This window comes from Balaenoptera physalus (genome assembly GCF_965194825.1).
Source record: "Balaenoptera physalus genome assembly, chromosome: 5".
Taxonomy (NCBI): Eukaryota; Metazoa; Chordata; class Mammalia; order Artiodactyla; family Balaenopteridae; genus Balaenoptera; species Balaenoptera physalus.
In genome coordinates, this window is record NC_138884.1 from 18,136,011 (window position 1) to 18,160,106 (window position 24,096).

A 24,096-nucleotide genomic window follows, 5' to 3' on the forward strand; every position below is an offset into this window, starting at 1 on the left:
GCACCTGTCACATTTAACCTTGCATTAGTAATGATCTATATATCTCTCTCATCTAAATTTTGAGCTTATTTATTTCAGGAGTCATGTTTCAAATTTCACTGTATTATTAACTGTACTTACACAGGAGTTTCCTCTATATAGAGAGGTAAACCACTCAGGCAGTTTTTTAAATCTCCCTTACTTTCTGTTCACCACAGACATTAGAAGAGATTATATTATAGATTTATCAAAAGCAGAAGTGAAGTCAAATATTAACATGGTTAAAAACTAAAGTTTATAAACATCAAATATTCATTTAATTATAAACTACAATATGGATACTAATAAACCTACTAATTTTTATGGTAAGTTTTTTAAATGTACTAATCACATAAAACAGTAAACCATTTCTACTTTATTTTAAATTAAAAAAAAAAAGGCCTTAGAAGCATAATTCAAAATAGCACGTACTGACTGAAGATGCTCTTTAGCCTCTAGTATTTTTCTGTTCATAGCTAATGCTCCAGGATAAGACTGATCATAGCTTGCTGGCCCTGGACCATCTGAAATAAACTTCTTAAAACGTTTCTCCCGGTTTTGTAGACTTTGGCCTCCTTTTATATTATACTAAATTGGAGAGGAAAAATGAAATAATTAAAAGAAACACTTTAAAATTAATACCTATTTGATAAATATTACATATTAATATGAATATTAATAGTTTTAAAACTCAGCCTGAGAAAGTTAAGGCTCTTGACTGAAGACAACTGTCTAATGAGAGAGGGTAATAAGAAAGGATGACAATTAGAGCTCTCAGTTTTAATGCTGAACTCAGACTAAAATTTACTGTAGTTTGAACACTCTAAGAGAATGCAACACTCAGTTTTAAAACAGGAATCAAAGGCAAAGGAATCTCCAAAGCTGTGGAGCAAGAATAAAGAGTGTATGCTTATGTTTACAGGCCCCTGGAGAATTTATACCTCAGAAATGAGCTAAAAATGCTCATATTGGAGGGGAAAAGCAAACCTTCCAAGCTTGTTTAGGATTAATTATTTTCATGAATAACATTTTGGGCATTTCCAGGGATGTTTACACAGTTTTATTGGCAACAGCTTGGTTTTATACTCAGATTAGTTTTAAACATTGTTTATTGCAGAGAAGAGTCCTGGGAGGAATTGTCCATGGCTCTCCATGTCACATATCTTGATGCTCTAGAATCAGAAATTTATCACCTGGCTAATAGCCAGTTAATTCAAATAAAATTCCATCTTACTAGTCTCACTAAACAGTCACAGTTCAGTCATTTCAAAGATGATTCATAGTAACATTGGGTTGGCCAAAAAGTTCATTCGGGTTTTTGTACGCTGTTATGGAAAAACCCAAACTTTTTGGCCAACCCAACAGTTGTTGGCATTTGACTGATCAGATACGGTTTTTTTGTTATTGATTTACCAACAGACCTTTTCACATGACGTGTACATGTCAGTTGTTCACATTCACTATTAACTGAGCCTATCTTTAGTTTGCATCTTATTCAGCTTTATTCAGCTTTTAAGAAATACACAAAAGAGGTCTTCTTTTTTAAAAAATGAGTCAAATTAGATAGTCAATTCGCTACTTGATTACTGTTTTAATAAGATCACAATTCCTATGTTTAAAGAGTTTGGATCTATAATAGTAGACTTTAATGATTTTGTAAAAAAATTAACAAGTTAGATTAAATAATAAAATCGTGAAAAGAGATCTCCTCAAATTTTCATTCTTTGCAAGCCATTACTATAGTCTCTACGATCTGACATTTCAAACTGCAATTTGAATTTATATTGAATACTTCAACAGAGGATAGTAAAAATCAATCTGATTTTTTTTAACTGTGTACAAATTAACCAGGATTTTTTTCAGATTATTCATAATTACAAATTCTACTATTACAAATGGTTACAAAAGAAACTTTCATATGTCAGATAAATGACCCAAAATTATATTACTAAGTAATTATACATTTTATATAAAAACCTGTGAGACAATGGTCTTAGTACTTCTTGAGAACTGTGCTTTGTCTATATGCAATGGCTATTTGATGAATTTTTATATTGTCAGCAATCTCTCAGCTCTACAAGAAGCAGTCTCATCTGAAGGGTGAGGCCATGCACTGTATCACATATGACAGACTATCATTCAGCTCTAATGAGGTATATCTCTCCAATCAAAAATCAAACCTAATCTGGACATCTATTCCTAGGCCTAGCTAATGAGAAATAAGAAATAAACTATTTATCTGGACCCAGGGAAGACATCCCCACATCTAGAACCATTCTCATGTAACAAGGAACAAAACGGTATCTGCCATGCAGAAACAGGTCTGAAACTAGAAGACAACCAGAAAACATGTGACATTTATACTGAACTTCTGGAGTGGGGATCATCCTAGGAAACAGGATATGAACAAAACAAATTACGTGACTTAATAAGTTAATTATCAAAGGATCAGAAGCTTGCACTTTGTAAATCTGATTCTTCTGCTTCTTTTATTATCTTAATTTCCTTTACGTTCTTTTCTACTAAGCAAATTTCCTTTATGTTCCTTTCTATTTTTCTTTTCCTTTTGAAAAAAATTAACATGCTTCAGGTATGCTAAAGGAAACAAAGGAAATTTTTTTGCCTATAACTGGGCAAGAGCTATAAAGGCAAAACTTATACTCCTAACCCCAACTTTAGAATAATGGCCACAACCATAGCCAAAGTGAAACAACCATAAGAGGAAGAGAGAAATAGGGGAAAAGAATTTCAACTCCCAAATATTCTGCTTTTATAAAAGCTTCAAGTATTCTGTATTTAGCAGTGGAGGTGGGCCCTCACAAATACAGCCCACACTTTTGGTTTTTTAAAATTTCATTTGAAGTCTCCAAATAATATTTACTAACTAACCTCTGATAGAAAGCAACATGTCAACCTATGCTTCCAAAAGAAAAGTATAAAGATAAGTTGTTAAATACATGCATTAATTTCCAGTAAGATTATCCCTTTAATTATTATCTAATATATTCATTATTTACAGAATATGTAACCTATGTCACATTACAAACATGTTTCCTAATTCAGCTATTTAAAATGAAATGCCCTTTATTTTTCAAATAGTATGATAAATTCACACTTCTTGAACTTCTAAAAGTTCTGCAAGAATTTAGCCTAAAACTACAAAAAAATCAACAGCAACTATGTAAATAATAAGTCATTTTTTTAAACAAAGGAAATCAATCTTCTCCTGGCATTTGTTTATAATTTTAAGACGAAAAGTAGAGAATACCAGAACTCTTTTTCTTAGATCATCTATTACACAAAAAAGCACACTTCCTAATTTCTTATTCTTGAAATCCAAGAAATGTACCCAATTTGGAATAAAATAAAATTTGATCTAGATTGCACTTTATATTATTTTACAGGTAGAACTGACTAAAATCAGTATTAATATAAAATAACACTCCAACATCCTGATACCTGTCACATTTAACAAGTTTGACATCTACCTATTATGCATTTTATTACATTTCCCTCTTGGAATACCGGAGTTACAGATCAGGCTTAATGAGGGAAATACTGGTAGAACTAGCAAGCCCATATACCCTTAATATGCTGGTCTGGTCTGTGAGCCATGGAGTGTAGGCAGGAGTGACACTTCTAATGATTAAGTCTAATGTCCCACTATTTCCTGTTTTGCTTTTTGTGCTTTAGGCTCTAGTTTTCTGGAAGTTTTAAGATGTCAGGGAGAAGCAAGACATGTTCCCCTGAATTGGAAGTTGAAACCACCAACTGGCCATTCCAGGTTCTTTATGCTACCAAGCAGAAAACGAAATAAGGTTTGTGTTCTGGCTGGGGTGATTAACCCTGACCCGGACAGAAAAACAGGACTAATGAGAGCCAAGAGGAGTGTGGTGGTATGGAACATAGGGACACCCTGCAGAGCCTCCTAACTAAGCCAGTGAAAATGCTAAGAGCAAGTTTATTTAAAGGTTAAAAAGCAAGCCTAAGAACCAAGAGCTCAGACGCCTTAGATCTGAAGAGTCTGGTGATCCCACTAAGCTTAGAACTCTACTGGATACAGTTCTTGTTGAAGACATGGGGAACATGGAATGAGTAATGGAAAAATCTTAAGCTACCCGTAGCCTCGTGATCAGTTACAGAAACAGAACACGTCCCCACCTGTATTTCCTTGCTTCGTAAATCACTTTCTTTCATTTTCCCTCTTTTTTTTTCCCTATTATAAAATGGCAACACTAATAATGGTTAAAATTTATTGAGTGCCAACTATAATAAGGCACTATTCTAAATGCTTATTAATATATTTAATCCTTAGAAAAAGCCTACCAAGTTATTACCCCTACTTAATAGATGAGGAAACTAAGACCCAAAGAGATTAAGTGGTTAAGATTAAAACTCACAGCTAGTAAGTAGCAGAGATGGATTTTGAATCTAGGTAGTCTAGCTCCAGAGCCCACAATCCTAACCAGTTCTTTATAATAGCTCATGTTGTATTTACCATCGAATCTATAAGTTGCAGAATAATGAAACAGGAATGTTCAAGAACAAGAAATAGCCTAAATCTAGAGATCCAGGATTCATTTAGCAGTGGCACTGTAATACCATCTTTGAATGCAGTAGCTAGATACTAATTTGGCTCCTTCTGGGAAGGAAAATTACACATAAAATAACTGCACTTTTAAAATTATATATATGGGAAGAAGTGTGTGTATGTTGTGTGCACGAGAGAGAACTAGGCAGTCAAGGGGTGAAAAATAATGGAAATCTATTGTTTTTATCTGTCCAGCATCCCTTCTATTATCTGCTCATAACAGCATATTTGCCACCCTTGGGACAATCAAACCTCCCCTATATTTTGTGATTTTAAAGGAGCTTCTAAACACAGGAACCCCTGGCCCAGGAATCATAGGTGTGGGTCCATAATAAAACTGGACCAATCAGATTTTCCCTACTGGGGATTTTAATCTTGAGTGTTGTCACACATAAAAAGTGGAAGAAGTTATAGAATTAAGTTATCTAATGGCAGTTTCCCATTGAATGATGCAGAAGTTCTTACTACCGAAATACCTGGAATTATCTTAGTCCTATCCTTCTTTAAGACCTGACTGCTCAATTCTTCCTTCAAGTCTATGAGCACCCAAGTACCTTGCCTATAAATCTATGATAAACCTAGTATCTGTTTTAAAAATCCCCTTTATTGCTTGCAACCAAAAACCCCTAACTGGTAGAATCATTGCCATTAATAATTGAGAAAATCTAATGCAAAAATTAAGGCATCAATGACTTGATCTGGGCCTCCAACAGGGGAGATAAAGGTCTGCTAGGGTCAAGTAGGAGTCATTATGAATGAGTACAAAATTTATGTGAAAAGAGAAAACTTGATATTAATGATTATAAAGACTGGAGTTACAACCACTGTTTCTGAACATAAATGGACCAGTGAAGATATTCTGGTCACAGACTCCTGAGAAATAGAAGACAATGGCAATAGCTATAACTTTAGAGTATGGCACACAAACCAATTCCTTCACTCTGTTGCCATCCTTATTCTACATATTTTGACCATCTGCACAACTTTCATGGGCCTTAATTAATTCAGTAGTCCTATTCTCCTATTCAGGAATCTCAAGGTCTATGAGGCATGTAACAATGTTTTATGTCTTATAGAATATGTGGATTAATGACGAACACCCAACCAGACAACCGACAGTGAACACATTTGTTTTTCTCTTATTCTAATTGCAAAATATAGATTGAAAGGTGAAAGAAGATCATATGAAGGGAAAATAAAATATGACAAATGACATGTTAGTCTATTAGAGGAAGAAAGCATGATTTTTATCAACTCAATTATAATAACTATTATAAATTTACCTGCACCTCTGAAACATTATAGTGTCCTGGACCTGGAACAGCTTTCTCAGTGTTAGAGGCAACAGTAAAAGTACTTTCTCTGGCAGCCAAAGAAAGGAATGGTGCATAGCCACCTATGAAAGTAAAATCATATCACCAGCAGATAAGATAGGATTCTAATAATTTCAGAGAAAAAGCACTCAAAATGTATAAAATCATTTGGTAACATGAATTGCTGAGACTGTATTATTAGAACTAATGTTTAGCTACAGAAGTTTTTGCATTTCAAAAATTCTATGTAAGAGCAGAATTTGTATTAATATACATTAAATATAAGAACCTACAGAACTGGACTTACTAAACACCAGAAAAAATATCTAAAGAAAATAAGTCTTTTTTTCTTCTAAGCATATTTGGTTGAGATGAAAATGGAAGTTCTATTTAACTGATAAAATATTTTCATCCTCAGACGATCAGTTTTATATATTGGAAAAACATATTAATTATAGAGAATAGCAAATATGAATTTGTAGGCAGAGCCTAGATAGAAATAATTTAAAGTGAGCTTACGGTAAGTAATTAATATGTTTCCTCGCTTTGGTACATAGTTGGCACTCGGTAAATATTTCTTGATTGCCTGACCCAAAACAAAGGTTTATAAATCCAAGATACAAGCACAGACACACTCAGTAAGTAAACTTAGTAGACAGATTTAGTCTGCTGAAAGATTGATAAAAATTTTCAAGAAATATATCAAGAAAATGAGCATAGTTTAATCAACATAGATACTAAAGAAAAAATGAGAGAAAATAGAGCAGCTATATTCAACAGGTAATAAATGAAAGTGAGGACTCAAAACTTGTGAGAATCTTGTACAACTAAGGACAATGTACACTATGAAGATTAATGGTGATAATTAGTACAGTTTAAAAGCTTGCTAATCTGGACTAATAATATATTTTTAAAACCAGAAATAAAGTTTCTTTTGAGGCCTTCATGTATTAAAATGCAAGTGAAATCAAAAGTTATTTATTTGTGTTGGGTATTAAAGCACAAAAGAGGTGAGTCAAATGCAGACCTTACCCTTAAAAAGCAACAACCTACTGAAGCATTAAGAAAAGTACTAAAATAATTTTAAACATGGAAAAATATCTGAAGTGCTAAAAAATGCCCAGAGGGTCAAAAAGAGGGGAAGTTCTCAACCACACTGAGGTGATTAGAAAAAGCTTCATGAATGATGTTAAAACTCTGGGTGTTAATTTAGTGACTGATGGTTTGAATTTGCTATCCCAAAGCAAAAACAAACAAACAAACAAAACAACACAAGGACCATAACAGAAATCCTTAAAAGGAAGCCAAGTTTCGAGAAACCCAGGACAGCAGTTGAAATGTTCCAAATCGGGGTAAGCAACCAAAGAACAAGATACAGATTTCAATCAGAACACACATATAAGCACACAGAAATCAAGCTACAGATTATATAAGGTGAATAGTGAAAATAACCAGAGAGTGTTCTACCAAGCAGCAGGAAAATATGTCCTATAAACTGGAGAAAAGTCAATGAAAAGAAACACATTTAGGAATGAGAAGATGGAATTAGCACAAAAAACATTAAAGTATCTATTATAAATATTCTTCATATGTTCAATAAGGTAGAAGAAAGATGAACATCATGAGGAGATAAAGATATAAAAAAGACCCAAATCAAACTTCTGAAATGAAAAGTATACTGAATGGGATTAACAACTAATTTTATGTGGGTTAATAAAAGACATTTTTTCTCAATTCTTAATCACTTTAAAAAAAATTGACTGTTTTAAGCAAAAATAATTTCAATTTATTGTGGCATTACAGCATATGTAGAAATAAAATATATGGCCACAATAGCACAAAGAATGAGATGGGGAAAACAGAAGCACACTGTTGTATGGCTCATATTCTATACATGAAGTGGTACAATATTATTTGAAGGTAGATTGTGATAAATTAGACATGTATATTGTAAACCCTAGAGCAACCACTAAGTAATAAAAGAAAGAGGTACAGGTAGTAAACCAATAGTGGAGATAAAAACAGAACCATTTTTTTAAAAACTCAAATCATTCAACTGTGTTAGCAAAAGAAGAAGAGAAACAAAGAACAGATGAGATAAATACATAACAAATAGCAAGAGAGTAAATTTAAACACAACAATATTGATAGTGAAATTAAATGGAAAAGTTCTAAATGCCCCAACTAAAAGAGATTGTCAGATTACATAAAAAAGCAAGACCCAACTTTATGGTGTCTATAGGAAACCCTCTTAAAACATAAAGACACAGAGGTTAAAAATAAAAGGATGAAAGAAGATATACCACGCATCCATGTATCAAAGAAAGCTGGAGTGACTAAATTAAAATCAGACAAAGCAGATTTTAGAACAAAGAATACCAGGAATAAGAGAGACATTTCATTATGTTAAAGGGGTCATTTCATCAATATGATTTAATAATCCATAAAAAAAAGCAAGGAATTAATTGCCATAAAAATTAGAATAGTGCTTACCTGTAGGGGAGAGGGAAAGGGTTATGATTGGAAAAGAAAATTTTGCAATGTTATATTTCTTTACTTGAGTATTCACTTTTTAAGTTATTTAAATTTTATGCAATTTTCTGCATCAGTATTTTATCTCACAATTAAAGGTATATTTTTTAAAATTTATGTTCATTTAGGTAATGTGAGATAGATATGAAAACTAAGAAAGCTAAGCTCAGGCTAGTTCTGAGGCAGCTGTCATCAGAACATGGCAGAGATTCTAACTGAATCTATTTAAAGAAACATAAAATGAATTGCAAAATACTAAAATTCATATAAAAATGGGGAAAAAAAAAACCCCTAAACAATAGCCCCATGTGTTCAAGAAAGCCAGTACTCATAAAATCTTCACTGAAGTTTCCCAACATTAATCACAAAAGAATCTTTCATCAATAGGTTAAAAGTTTGTATGAAATATTGAGCTCAAGTAAAACCACAAGAAAATTTAAATGTTTATACTAATAAGCTCCATAAGAGAAGGGACTTTTCTGTTTTATTCATAACTATATGCCTACTGTGTAGTTAGGGTGACAAACTGTCTTAGTTTGCCCAGGACACAGGACTTGTAGTGCTAAAATCAGGACATTCCCAGATAAACCATGATGGTTGGTCTCCCTATCATACTGTCGTGCATATTAAACAATAAATATAGAATTAATAGGTGATATTCTAAACTACACCTTTAGTCATTCATTCAGCAATACTGAATGCTTTATTATGTGTCAGAGAGAGGCAGTTAGGGTACAATAATGAATAAGCTAAAACCCTTGCCTCAAATAGTGGGGAAGCCAAACAAACAAACAATTACATTACAAACAGTGCTGCTAATAATTAAGATACAAAATATAGGAGAAGACGATTCTGGCACATTAGGGTTGGTGGAGTGAAAAATTAAAAGTTTGATTTGGGACATATGACTATACTGACATGTTAAGTTCCAACAATAAATGATAAATCAAACTGTCAGGTAGAAAGAAGAAATGAAGAATATAGGAGAAGATAAGATTCGAGAAGAAAGAAGTAAGTTCAATTTGAGATATATTAAGTTTGTGGCACCAACAGCAGAAGATAAATCAGACTGGCATGAAGCAATAAAAGTCAGTCTATTTTTTGAGAAAGAAGGTGGGCGGCGTGGGATAAAGGACAAGTTCTGCAGCCACAACTACAGTACAAAGCAAGCAGGGCATTCTTCACATGAAAGCAATAACTAGATCTTTGAAACATATACTCATCTTCAGGGACACCAACATTTATATAGCAATCACATACATATTTTTATTTAAACTTAAATAAAGATAGAATTCCCTGAAATGGTCTCCCTAAATTCTGAACGGCTAATAAGATAAAACCATTATTGCCAGCATAAGTACATAGGCAGGAGTACAAGACCATGGACAGCTCATGCTTCTATGGCAGATAAAACTGCTTTCCCATCAAAGAAGAAATTTGGCAAAGAATATATTAAGAACCACTGTCACCCAGCCTAGATAACTAATATAGAACCAGTACAGATAACTAATATATGCTAATATGGGGTACCATTTGTTATGTAAATCAAGCTCAAAAAGCAATGAAATACTCCTTAGCACAATAATGCCAGGAGCAGTCACATTATTAAAAGGACTATGTTTTTATCATATTTTACTAGGCTGGTCGTTTATGGGAAAGATTTGCTTTAATGAGATAAGATTTGTTTGCTTCTCAGATAATTTGCAAGAAAATCAGGAGCAGCTCTCACTAATCTGGAATCGGAATATCCATTATCTCTCCCACTAATGAAATCAGAGCAGCTCAGTCCTATTCCTTTCCGGCTGCAAATCCTGGGTAGAAATCCCTGATCAACTGGACAAAAGTCAAGGCAATGAAGTTTGAAAATTAATGTGGAAAGAATTTTCTGAGGAAAATATGAAGACAATACACTGGAGGACTGACCAAGCAGCCTACAGTAAGAGGAAAATGATAATTAGAAGAGAAAGGTTGAGAATAAAGAGTATCTGCACCTTTCTTTTGAAGTTCTAAGACTAAGATCTTCTCCTCTTGTGTAATTCAAGGTAACAAGTAAATTACATAAAGTCCCAACATCGCTTTTCCTACATCATACTCCACAAAATTTCCCTGACCCTTAAATAAGTGTGTATACTTCTGTATAGTCCAGTGTGTTACTGATCTCAAAGAGGTGTAAAGCAGAAGGTACCTAGGAAAGAGATAACAGCTACTTTTAAATTATCTTGCCAGGGAATCCTGTAGAGAAATGACTAAAGAAACACCTATAACCTCTATTGATTATTATTATTAGCATGTCAGTGCTGAGTATTACTAAAACAGGGTTCTATAGGATGCAGCTGCTCAAAGTTCCCAAGTTCCCAAGAAAACAGGGTTCTATAGGATGCAGCTGCTCAAAGTTCCAAAGTTCCCAAATTTCTTAGTTTCCTTCATAGGTCAACAAGGCACAATTCTATAAAACAGTAAAAGAAGGGCCTTGCAAACCCCAGTTACTGATCTCTAAGCAAAGTTCACACAAGTCAGATTATGAGTTTTTAATTCTGCTATGTGTAACTCATTAGATTTTTTTAAACTTTATTTCAAGAATTACTGTTTATTTCTTTTACATACGTGTTAAGGTATTGAGCTAAAAACTGAGACTAACACAGTCGAGATCTTGGTTATTGCCCTCAATAATCTCACATTTTAATGTGGCAGCCAGATAAGTTAACAGATAATTACAATATAGTATCAAAGTGCTTTGAGTCATTAGGAGTCAAAGAAGAAAAACCTGAGACAGAGTGGAGTCAAAGAATAACTTCACTTTACCTGAGGCTCAAAGAATAAGTAGGAATTAGCCAAGTAAGGAAAGAAAAGAGAGCTTACTCAGCAAAGATAGCAGAATGTACAAAGGCATGGAGGTGAATGAACATGAATTTATAGACAATGCAAAGTTGGAACTGCTGATATGTAGGTTAAGTGCTGGTGGAGGTGTGGTGCCTGGAAAGATCAGGTCAAGTGAGAGACCAGGTTAGGGATCATGAAGAATCTTATGCACCTCCTTATGTTAAGGAGTTCAGATTTTAAGCTTAGTGTTAAAAGGAATTTTTTAAACAAATAATATAATTATATCTTAGGAAGATTACATTAGCCATAAGACAGAAGTTGTTAGAGACTGAAACAGAGAAACCAGAAATATTTTATTGGTTTATTTCAGAATAAAAATAACAAATCCCAAACTAAGTCAAGGGCAGTTAAATGAAGAAAGGGAACCAGTTTGAGAATGAGAAGAGAAAATCAACAGGTTCTAATGATCAATGCGAGTGATCAGTCAGAGGAAAAAAAGGAGTCTAAAATAATTCCAAAGCTAAAAGTTTATAAGCAACTGACAGGGCATTTTTTTTCAAAGGAGTCTGTGATGGTAGGGAAATGATAAGTTCAGACACCTGGAATTTCAGATGCCAGAGACCACCCAGGTAGAGATGTCCAAAAAAAGTAATTGGCAATGCAAAGGCCTGATGATCAGGAGAAAGCTCATCTTAGAGATATGAATCACCTGTATCTCTAAAGACTGTTACGGGAGTCATCAGAATCATAGATAGCAGCTGAAGCTATGGATTTGAATGAAAAAGTAAACATGAGAAAAGCAACAAGCAAAGGATGGGAAGTACAGTATATAAACATTTAAAAGGTATTTAGAAAAATAAAAACCTTTAAAGAAGACTATGGAGGGTTGGTTGAAGAGGGGAAAAATGATACCTGATTCAGCATTTAACAAATGTTTACTAGGTCCCAACCATGTATCAGGCACTGTTCCAAGACAATAGTTGGAAAAAGAACCAGGAAAAAATGATGTTACAAACACCAAGGGAAGAAATATCTCTAAAAAGACAATGGTCAGTTGTGTCAAAATAAAATAAGGATTGAAAAGTATCATAAGTGTAAGCATTTTCGGTGGTCGTCAGTGGCTAATAAATAGGTAGGGAGTTAATGCTTAAAAGGACTCAGGTGCATTAAATAAAGACACATAATAAGCTCCAAGAACACTGATATCAATAGCAGAAGCTGAAAAGCAGTAAAATTCAAGATTAAAACAATGACAAATGACAAATTTGTACTCCAAAGAAACTTAAATCAACCTAACACCCTAATCTCATCAAACATGTTAACAGAGTAGTGGATCCTGGCATTTGTTTAAAAATACAGGAAGAGTGTGACAATAGGGAAAATGCAGGCTAACAAGGGAAAAAGTGTAATTTGGATGGTATTAAGCCCCACAAAAATCATGAGATTAGAAAAAGCAGAAAGCAAATTAGAAGTATTTATTAAAAGTCACCCCCTAGCCACTAATTGCTAACAAATGAGAGCAAATAATTATTTAAATTATCCATTCCCACCCCACCTCTCAAAGAGTACAGCTTTTCTTTACAGAATGTGGGATAAACAGGCTCTCGTTAAGTATATTGAAAAAGATGGGGATGGTAAGATAGGAAGCATCTACCTGAAAAAATACATGGGACTATCTTTAAAAGGTATTCCAAAACAGAAATATAAAAGTTATATCTCAGTAAATTAATGTTTCTCTGGTTAGTTAGGAAAGGTGTGTGAGGCAGGCAGAATTACAAAGAAAAGAGACAGAAAGCGGTAAGAAGTACACAGGAGATTTGGAGACTCACATAGTCAACGGGGCCAGGAAATAAAAATCCTAGATCTAATCTGTACCATTTAAAGTATGATGTGGACAACCACTGTAAAATCAAAAGTCGTCGCCATACGCTTACTGGCCTTGTGAAATGCGACAAATTATTTTACCAGTTACCATCTGTAAAATAAGGATAGTATTTTCCCTGCCTGCTTCATGTGTTATACTTATGAAGTGGTACTACAGTGTTTAACTCAGGCACACAGAAGCGGAGCAGGCTGAAAGTGAGGCGCCTGTCACAGAAGGCTTGCCTTTCTCTACACCTTACCTGTTGCCTGCTGCTTCAGGAACGGTACCTGGTAGGATCCAGGACCCACATGATCCTCAGTGCTGCCACCTTCAGCCAATTTAAGCACACGGGGAGCCCGAGCATACATAATGGCGTGGGGGGAAGGGTGGGCGGCTGCAAAGGGATTAAAAACAGGGAGGCTAGAAGAGATGTGGAGCAAAAAGAAGCCGTCAACAATTTCAGGAGGCCCGGGAAGAACTTCTGTAAATGGAGGTGCTAGCGCAGGGGCTATCGCCCCACCTGCTCACTGGTGTCAGAATACTCCCAGGTCGATTTCTAGCCGCGTGGAAAATTGAAAAGGAGTATGAGCACAGGTAAGACATTCCACAGGCTCATCCGTTCACCAACCGAGAGCACAAGCGCGCCTCCAAGGAAGGAGGTTAAATACTAGGCGCCCGCCCCTCTGCTTCCGGAACTGGCTCCGCCCATTTCTCTCCACCCGGAAGTCTCTGGGAGAGAGGTTCAAGCGCTTTTCCCTGGCCGAGACCTGGGAGCATGCGCACCGAGCCGCAAGCCTTCCACACTCGCTCCGCCCCGCGCTCTCGGGGTCCTCCAGCAGAGGGCGGGGCCGAGGCTCGCTGCTCTTCTTACTGCGTTGTATCCCGATTCAGAAAAGCTCTAGAAAACGCATTGGAAGGCTTTAGGGGTAATTTGACCGTGGTCCATTTCCCCTTTAATCCCCCTTAAGTCAGTTAGGGCGCCTGGGAAGAGACTAGCAAGTACTGTGAAAGAAAAGCCTTAGTGCAAAGGAAAACGCTTCCGCAACCTCATCCCCAACTCCTACCACAACTATACTCGCACCCCAGGGGGAAAGCGCTCTGACTTTATCCCATAGATAGTCCAAAGGGTGCTAAGAGAAACCCAGAAGGTGGTGGTGACAAGAAACAGAGAACCGGGGGAAGAAGACGAAAAACTCACCAACCGAAGCAATGCAAATTCAGGTAACTGAAAGCTGCTCCTGTTGTCAGATGCCAGGCAACGGCAGCATTGATTCATTACATTGTGTATAAGTAGAGCAAAGACCTTGAGAAAGCCCAGCTCACCCCACTAAACCAAGGAGGCTCCTAACCTTTGGCGAAAGAAACCAGGCTTCTGCAAAGGCCTTAAGGAGTCTCTGTCAGAATCCACCTAAACGTTGTCTCAGGATTTTTTTTTTTTTTTCCCCAGCAAGGATTCCATCCAGATTCTAACCATTCTAAAGGCTTAAACAAATCCTATCCTATCTTGACCATGCCTTACCCCCAAATGAGCTACAGTACTTTAATGTGTTTCTACTACAAATTTGTATATTTATACTCCGGAGGACACGGTTCAGTACTCAATTCTGTGGGTCATTTATTGTGGCTTAATTGTTCCATATATGTTAGAATGCTCTCCATACAAGCCTTATCTGCCTCTCAAGAATGTATCTGTAGTACCTTTTTCCCTACTCAGTAGCTTCCTGAATAATCATTTAGTCACTTAAAAAACGCTTACTGGCATATGCCGTAGGTTCAGTATCCTGCTAAGTTATGGGGATGCAAAGATATAAGAAAGTCTTCATCCTCAACGGTTCTATATCTAATGGAAAAAGAGACATGTGTAATCCATAACAAGAGATGACAATAGAGATGAATAAAAAGATAAGAAAAATATTACAGTACTTTGGATACCTCCTCCTCCTACTAAGAAACTAGATACTCAACTATATGGTCACCCCAAAAAGCAAATTCAGATGCCAGCCATTTTGCTGTAGGCACTGGTGAAGGCTCTCACATCCTCCTTCTGGCTTTTCACATCTGCAACAGTCTAGATTACTCTTTCCTGGGGTAGAGTTGGCTTTGAGATTGGAAATGGAAGTGGTAAAGCAGGCTTTATATGCTTCCTGTCTGGTTTGATTTTTGTCCACTGGACCTAAACTAACTTAGACAAAAGGAGCTCTTCATAGGTGTATCCTAGTTTACTTACAGATCTCTAAAGGGGAGTTTGTAGCCTTAAGACCTATGTACCACCTAGGAATGTAGAATTTCTTTATGTTGCCTGCCTCCTCAGTCCATGTTCTTTCCTGAAGGACCTCACAGAGAGGGATAGCTGATCAACTCTAGCATTTCTGGGCCTTGTGGCCAGATCCCATCTAAATATCACACCACTGAGGTACAACCTCTACATTCTTTGATTTTGTAACACCTCGTCTCTAAGAATTCTGTGTTCCTAGCAAAAGGCTTTTCTTTGAAAAGTTTTAGTGTGAAAATCCTTCCTCTATTTCCTTGATTACGTGGCTGTTCTTCTGTCTACCTTTCCCAGCTATTATTTCCCTCTTATAGTTCAGTAACCAGAATGGTACGCAGTATTTAAGAATTGGAAAATATTTTTAAATGAGAACAGCAACCTTTTTAATTATCTCTTAGTGTGGTAAATATTTCTTAAATAGTTTAGAATGAGTGTACTGCTAAAAAAATTAAAATGTTAACACAGTATTATAATTATTTATGAATACAAAATAAAGAATTTGGTATGAGAATTTGCATTTCTCAGTTCCTGCAAAATAGTTTTAATGCTAACCAACCACACTATACAACCATTTCCATAGTATTAGTAAGAGATGGAAACTGTTTGAACTCAGGTTTATTTGACTGCAAAATGTGGGTTCTTTCCGTTTCTCTATGCTGGCTCCCACAAGAATAAACTTTAAAAATAAAGCTTGGGGGGTGGGAATTTGCTTTAAGTAGCATTAAATACCTTATAAATATTATAAAACTGAATTGTTTTTGAAACTAATTTCTTCAACCCATTATGACTTATTGGTTTTCCATTGTTTTGCTTTTAGTAAAAAAACAAAAAAAACAAAATCAAGCAATGGTAATAAATCATTTGTCATGTATCAAAATCAAATGAATATACTTTGCCAGTGTTATTAGAGGTCACGTTGTAAAGTGATATGCACTCAAGTTTAAATGTTAAAAATTTTCATTTATATAATGATTTGAAGCTTACAAAGTATATTTTATGTTCAGTACTTTGTTTAATATAAATTTATGTTTCTTTAAACTGCAGATTTGATATTCTGAAATCATGAAATTTCATGAAATGTGTTTTTTTAATTTATTTTTTATTGAAGTATACTTGATTTACACTGTTGTGTTAATTTCTGCTCTACAGCAAAGTGACTCAGTTATACACATATATACATTCTTTTTTTTTTTAAGTTTAATTTTTATTTATTTATTTTTGGCTGTGTTGGGTCTTCGTTTCTGTGCGAGGGCTTTCTCCAGTTGCGGCAAGTGGGGGCCACTCTTCATCGCGGTGCACGGGCCCCTCACTATCGCGGCCTCTCTTGTTGCAGAGCACAGGCTCCAGACGGGCAGGCTCAGTAGCCATGGCTCACGGGCCCAGTTGCTCCGCGGCATGCGGGATCTTCCCAGACCAGGACTCGAACCCGTGTCCCCCGCATCGGCAGGCAGATTCTCAACCACTGCGCCACCAGGGAAGCCCCTATACATTCTTTTTTATATTTTTTTCCATTATGGTTCATCTCAGGATATGCAGTAGGACCTTGTTGTTTATGCATTCTATATGTAATAGTTTGCATCTACTAACCCCAAACTCCCAGTCCATCCCTCCCCTAATCCCCTCCTCTTGGCAACCACAGGTCTGTTCTCTATGTCTGTGAGTCTGCTCCTGTTTCATAGATAGGTTCCTTTGTGCCGTATTTTAAATTTATTTATTTATTTTTGGCTGTGTTGGGTCTTCGTTTCTGTGCGAGGGCTTTCTCCAGTTGTGGAGAGCGGGGGCCACTCTTCATCGCGGTGCGCGGGCCTCTCAGTATCGCGGCCTCTCTTGTTGCGCAGCACAGGCTCCAGACGTGCAGGCTCAGTAGTTGTGGCTCACGGGCCCAGCTGCTCCGCGGCATGTGGGATCCTCCCAGACCAGGGCTCGAACCCGTGTCCCCTGCATTGGCAGGCAGACTCTCAACCAGTGCGCCACCAGGGAAGCCCTGTGCCATATTTTAGATTCCACATATAAGTGACATCATATGTCTTTCTCTTTCTGACTTACTTCACTTAGTATGGTAAGCTCTAGTTGCATCCATGTTGCTACAAATGGCATTATTTTGTTATTTTTTATGGCTGAGTAGTAGTCCATTGTATATATGTACCACATCTTCTTTATCCATTCATCTCAATGGACATTTAGGTTGTTTCCATGTCTTGGCTACTGTGAATAGTGCTGCTGTGAACATTGGGGTGCATGTATCTTTTTGAATTATAGTTTTGTCCATATATATGCCCAGGAGTGAGATTGCTGGATCATATGGTAATTCTATTTTTAGTTTTCTGAGGAACCTCCATACTGTTTTCCATAGTGGCTGCACCAACTTACATTCCCACCAACAGTGTAGTAAGGTTCCCTTTTCTCCATACCTTCTCCAGCATTTGTTATTTGTAGACATTTTAATGATAGCCATTCTGACTGGTGTGAGGTGGTACCTCATTGTAGTTTTGATTTTCATTTCATGAAATGTATTTTAAAAATTATACCATATTACCCAATGACCACCTGAGGTTTTTTCACTGACATTCATTGAGCACCTACTATGTGCTAGCACTGTGTGAAGCACTTTACATCAATAATCTAAATCATTTCTCACATAACCCATGAGGTAGGCTCTATTAATGTGTCTACTCTATTAATATGATGAGGCTTAGAGCCGTTAAATTTCTTACTCAATGTCACATAGTTAATGAATGATGGAGCTGAATTTAATGCTAGTCAGTTTGACTCTAGAACCTGTTTTCATAGCCATTATTTGGAAAATGCCCCCAACTGGGCTCTACTCCCACACCAAATAATCAATAATTTTTTTATCAATTCTTATTTGAGTGTGGCTGCATGTTTATTTATTTCTAAAAAAGAAAATCTGGAGGTAATCTTTCAGAGGTGACGTGGTGGCTCCTTTATGGCAGGAAACTAGGATGCTGTATTGTGCTGCTCCATATCTTGATGTGCAGTTCCTATTCTTGAGATCTCTTCATGATCCAAAAATTACCTGCTGGAGCTCCAGCCATTATTAGGAGCAGGAAGGGAAAATAAAAGTATGCCCCCCTCCTTTTCAAGGAGACTTCCTGGATGTAACACAGAAAATGTATGTTTGCATTTCATTGGCCCAAACTATGTAAACAGGCACTTCTAGCTATAAAGGAGACTGGGCAATATAGCCCCTTTCTAGGTACCAGTTTCTGTTACTGAAACTAAACAGTTTCTATTACTGAAGAGAAGGGAATCATTGTAAAGAAGAACACCTCTCAGTTTCATCCACAATCATCCTTTTGAAAAACTTTCCCCTCCCTTGGTGTCCAAGGTACCCTACCCTCCAGATTCTCATTATACTTTCTTTTGACAGCACCTACTGTCTTCTCTATTTATGTCTCACATTTTTCTTTTTTCTCCCATCCTCTTCTCTCTTTCTCCCGTGGTAACTTTATTCATTTTCATAGATCCTATATCCTCTTTGAGCTTCATGCATTTCCAAGTGTCTGCCTCACACTTAAATATAAGTGACCCACCAACATTTCAAATTAAATATTCCCAAACCTTAATTCATTTTTCTCTGGAAAGCCTGATCTTCCTCCTAATCTCCTGTTTCTGTTCAGAAGAGCAGCATCCTCTCGTACATTAGGCTGGAAACATCTTAGACTACTTCTGCTTCTTGTGCTCCCACATCCAAGTTCTGTTGTTTCCACCTCTGTGATCTTTCTGCAATCCACCCTCTCACCCCATCTCACCCCTGTAATTTTGTTGATTTGGTCTATTGTAATATCTCGACTGGAATTCCTTTTCCAGTCTCTGTATTACAGTTTATCCCACATAGTGCAGTTGGGTTAATCTGCTAAGTATGATTTTGAGAATGCCACTCTCCTGCTCAGGAGTCTCCTATTGCTTACTGAATAAGTTTGGCATTGGGTGTTTCAAACAACCCAATATACCTTTCAATTCTTATATCTTCCACTACTGTCCATTCACACAAGTTGCATATTGGTCACCTTGCCCTTTCCATCTCTGTGCTTGTGTTCAAGAATTTATCTCTGCCTGGAAATGCCCTCTCTTCAGTTGTTATCTATGAATGCTAAGCTCTTCAGAGCTTAATTCTTCATAGCATTTAGCATAGCACACTTTAAAGAGTACATTTTAAATGTTTGCTGAATTAATGTTTAAAAGGATAGTAAGATATAAAATGAAACACCAGCCAAGCACTATTGCTTTTGATATCAGCTGAGTACTTTAAATTTGATGAAAAGTAACCAATTCTTGAAAATGTTATAGAACAACAGAGTAGTAGCTACTCTTTCAGAAAAAGAATGAACCATGCTTACAGTAATTAATTCACCTTCCAAATGTTTTCATAATTGTCCACATTTGCTGATAGTTTTCCGTTAGCTTTTTTAAAAAAGTATTGTTCTGTCAGATAGACGAAGACAGAGAGATCAAAAGGAAAAGTTTCAGGATTAAGGGAGCCAGCTTCTTAGCGGTAGTAACAAGAATCACAGAATTTTCTACTTGTTGGAGACTATTAAGTATGTCTATGCTAATAAGCACATCTATACTAGTTAAGTACCAATTATTAATGTGAAGATATATATGAAGTCATATGTCTAAGTAAAAACATATTGGATCAAGAGGATTAGAAGATAGGCCACAAACTAGGAGAAAATATTTGCAAATGACATATCTGATAAAGAACTGTTATCCAAAATATACAAAGAACACTTAAAATGCAACAATAAAAAAACAAACAACCCAATTTAAAAATGGGCAAAAGACCTGAACACCTCACCAAGGAAGATATACAGATGTTAAATAAGCATATGAAAAGGTGTTCTACATCATATGTCATCAGGGAAATACAAATTAAAATAACAATAAGATACCACTTGTATTAGTGTTCTTCACAAAAATTGAACCAGTAGGACAAATAGAGATATATATGAGGAGATTTATTGTGGGAATTGGCTTCCATGGTTATCGAGGCTGAGAAGTTCCACAATCTACTGTCTGCAAGCTGGAGAACCAGGAAATCTGGTGATATAGTTCAGTCTCAGTCCAAAAGCCTGAGAACCAGGGGTGTCAGTGGTATAACTCCCAGTCCAAGGTCAAAAGCCTGAGAATCTGAGGGCACTGGTAAAAGTCCTAGAGTTCGAAGGCCCAAGAACCAGGAGCTCTGATGTCCAAAGGCAGGAAAAGATGAACATCCCAGCTCAAGAAGAGACAGATAATTTACCCTCCCTTTGCTTTTGTGTTCCATTCCGGCCCCCAGGGGATTGGATTGGTGAGGGCAGATCTTGTTTACTCAGTCAAATGCTAATCTCTTCTAGAAACACATCCACAGACACACCCAGAAATACTGTTTTACCAGCTCTCTGGGCATCCCTTAGGCCAGTCAAGTTGACACATAAAATTAATCATCACACACTACACACCAATTAGAATGGATATGGGAAAAACAAACATGCAAAAAATATTGGATAAAGAATCAGTTAATCATATCCATTTACCCTATCATACTATCATGATTCTTACAAGTTTAAGAGGATAAAGTAAATGTTTATTAAATTAAATATCCAGGAAGTCCAGTGAAATAATGTTGTTTTAAAAAATTAAGTGAAAGAATGAGTCCAACACTGGGAATCTGGGAATATAGTAATATAAATTAAATATCCAGAAGTCCAGTGAAATAATGTTGTTTTAAGAAATTAATTGAAAGAATGAGTCCAACACCGGGAATCTGGGAATATAGTAATATAAATGTGGCTTCTCTCCCCTCCACTAACAACTTTAATATATTTATGCCCTCCTAGTAAAACAATTTCTGAGGCTTCTGGACAGCCAGGTACATGTGAAGGTTTTGGCTCTATGAATACTGCAGTAGGGAAAATGGGAGGAGAGATTTTTTTTCTTTCTTTACTTTTTAAAAAAATTTATTGAGATATATATGTATAATATTATAACAGTTACAGGTTTACAATTTAGTGATTCACAATTTTTAAATGTTATACTCCATTTATAGTTATTATAAAATATTGACTATATTCCCTATGTTATATAGTATGTCTTTGAAGCATATTTATTTTATACATAATAGTTTGTACCTCTTAATCCCCTACCCCTATCTTGTCCCTTCCCGCTTCCCTCTCTCCACTGGTAACCACTAATTTGTTCTCTATGTTGGTAAGTCTGTTTGTTTTTTCTTAGATACACTAGTTGTATTTTTTAGATTCCACATATAAGTGATATCACACAGTATTTGTCTTTCTCTTCTCTGTCTGACTTATTTCACTTAGCAAAATAACCTCCTGGTCCATCCATGTTGCTGCAAATGGCAAATTTTCATTATATATACATACAAAATAAATAAATAAATATATATATGTATATGCCACCTCTTCTTTATCTATTCATCTGTTGAAGGACACTTAGGTTGCTTCCATATCTTGACAGTTATAAATAATGCTGCTATGAACATTAGGGTGCATATATCTTTTCAAATTAGCATTTTCCTTTCTTTCAGATGTACACCCAGGAGTGGGATTGCTGGGTCATATGGTAATTCTATTTTTAGTTTTTTGAGAAACTTCCATACTGTTCTCCATAGTGGCTGTATCAATTCACATTCCCACCAACAGTGTACAAGGGTTCCCTTTTCTCCACATCCTCACCAGCATTTGTTATTTGTAGACTTTTTGTTGATGGCCATTCAGACAGGTGTGAGGTGATATCTTACTGTGGTTTTCATTTGCATTTTCCTGATGATTAATGATGTTGAGCATCTTTTATGTGCCTGTTGGCCATCTGCATGTTCTCTTTGGAAAAATGTCTGTTCAGATCTTCTGCTCATTTTTTAATCAGGTTGTTTGTTTTTTTTGACATTGAGTTGTATGAGCTATTTATATATTTTGGATGTTAGCCCCTTATCGGTCATATAATTTGCAAATATTTTCTCCCATTTAGTACACAGTTTTTTCGTTTTGTTGATGGTTTCCTTTGCTGTACAAAAGCTTTTAAGCCTAATTAGGACCCATTTGTTTATTTTTGCATTTATTTCCTTTGCTTTAGGAGACAGATCTAAAAAAATATTGCTATGATTTATGTCAAAAAGTGTTCTGCCTATGTTTTCCTCTAGGAGTTTTATGGTTTCCAGTCTAACATTTAGGTCTTTCATCCATTTTGAGTTTATTTTTGTATATGGTATTAGAAAATGTTCTAATTTCACTCTTTAACATGTAGCTGTCCAGTTTTCCCAGCACCATTGAAGAGAATATCTTTTCTCCATTATATATTCTTGCTTCCTTTGTTGTAGATTAATTGACCATAAGTGTGTGGATTTATTTCTGAGCTCTCTATTCTGTTCCACTGATACATGTGTCTGTTTTTGTGCCAGTACCATGTTGTTTTGATGACTGTAGCTTTGTAGTACAGTCTGAAATCAGGGAACGTGGATTCCTCAAGCTCTGTTCTTCTTTCTCAAGATTGCTTTGGCTATTCAAGGTCTTTTGTGTTTCCGTGCAAATTTTAAAATTATTTGTTCGAGTTGTGTGAAAAATGCCATTGGTATTTTGATAGGGATTACATTGAATCTGTAGATTGCTTTAGGTAGTATGGTCATTTTAACAATATTAATACTTCCAGTTCATGAAGACAGAATATTTTTCCATCTGTTTGTGTCATCTGCAGTTTCTTTCATCAGTGTGTTATATTTTTCAGAGTACAGATCTTTTGCCTCCTTAGGTAGGTTTAGTCCTAGGTATTTTATTCTTTTTGCTACGATGGTAAATGGGATTGTTTCCATAATTTCTCTTTCTGATAGTTTGTTGTTAGTGTATAGAAATGCAACAGATTTCTGTGTATTAGTTTTGATATCCATGAATTTTACCAACTTCACTGATGAGCTCTAGTAGTTTCCTGGTGTCATCTTTAGGATATTCTATGTATAGTATCATGTCATCTGCAGACAGTGACAGTTTTACTTCTTCTTTTGCAATTTGGATTCCTTTCATTTCTCTTTCTTCTCTGATTGCTGTGGCTAAGACCTCCAGTACTGTGTTGAACAAAAGTGGCAAGATTGGGCATCCTTGTCTCTTTTTTTTTTTTTCTTTTGGTTTTCAGCACAATTTTGTATCTTGTCAGAACAAAGGACATACATCAAACATGACAGGGGTACATTCCTTTAAGGTTTCAACAGAGATGTAGTTACAGTTTAGCAGGTACACAGTGAGTCAGCATGACCCTGTCATCTGGGAAGGGAACTTTATCTTCAAAAAAATACTAGCATTGGCATATTAGAAAAGGAGGCATTACTCCTCTTCAAAGTGGACATTCCTTAATGGTTAAAGCTGACAAATATTGTCTGTTTGGCAGCCCATAAAGTTCAGGACAAGGCATGTATAAGCCAGAATGGCTTCCCCATACCTGAATATGAAAAAATGTTTTTTCCATTGATGTTAAAAAAGTTCCTTTTCGGGCTTCCCTGGTGGCGCAGTGGTTGACAATCTGCCTGCTAATGCAGGGGACACGGGTTCGAGCCCTGGTCTGGGAGGATCCCACATGCCGTGGAGCGGCTGGGCCCGTGAGCCACAATTGCTGAGCCTGCATGTCTGGAGCCTGTGCTCCGCAACAAAAGAGGCCGCGATAGTGAGAGGCCCGCGCA

The 24,096-nt window shown here is 36.2% G+C and overlaps 2 protein-coding genes across 18 annotated transcripts in view; one reads left to right on the top strand and one right to left on the bottom strand.

The window, feature by feature from the left end:
• STPG2 (sperm tail PG-rich repeat containing 2) overlaps nt 1-13,753 on the bottom strand; it is a gene marked incomplete at its 5' end in the record, with an annotated part of 608,527 nt that extends 594,774 nt beyond the window's left edge. For 5 of the 8 annotated variants that reach the window (XR_014263584.1, XM_082461759.1, XM_082461758.1 and 2 more), the window contains 3 exons: nt 451-606; nt 5,893-6,005; nt 13,398-13,506. Coding sequence is in view for 6 of the 8 variants with exons in the window: in XM_082461759.1 (XP_082317885.1) it covers nt 451-606; nt 5,893-6,005; nt 13,398-13,506 (378 nt within the window). Of the gene's footprint in view, nt 1-450; nt 4,324-5,892; nt 6,006-13,397; nt 13,507-13,658 lie in introns of those variants that run through there. The other 3 variants (XM_082461761.1, XM_082461763.1, XM_082461762.1) reach the window with 3 other exon arrangements.
• Nucleotides 13,754-13,913: 160 nt separating this feature from the next.
• Nucleotides 13,914-24,096, top strand: part of LOC309660781 (uncharacterized protein) — a gene marked incomplete at its 5' end in the record, with an annotated part of 113,354 nt that continues 103,171 nt past the window's right edge. For 6 of the 10 annotated variants that reach the window (XR_014263591.1, XR_014263592.1, XR_014263593.1 and 3 more), the window contains 2 exons: nt 13,914-14,064; nt 14,254-14,359. Coding sequence is in view for 3 of the 10 variants with exons in the window: in XM_082461855.1 (XP_082317981.1) it covers nt 13,914-14,064; nt 14,254-14,359 (257 nt within the window). Of the gene's footprint in view, nt 14,065-14,253; nt 14,360-24,096 lie in introns of those variants that run through there. The other 4 variants (XR_014263594.1, XM_082461857.1, XM_082461858.1 and 1 more) reach the window with 1 other exon arrangement.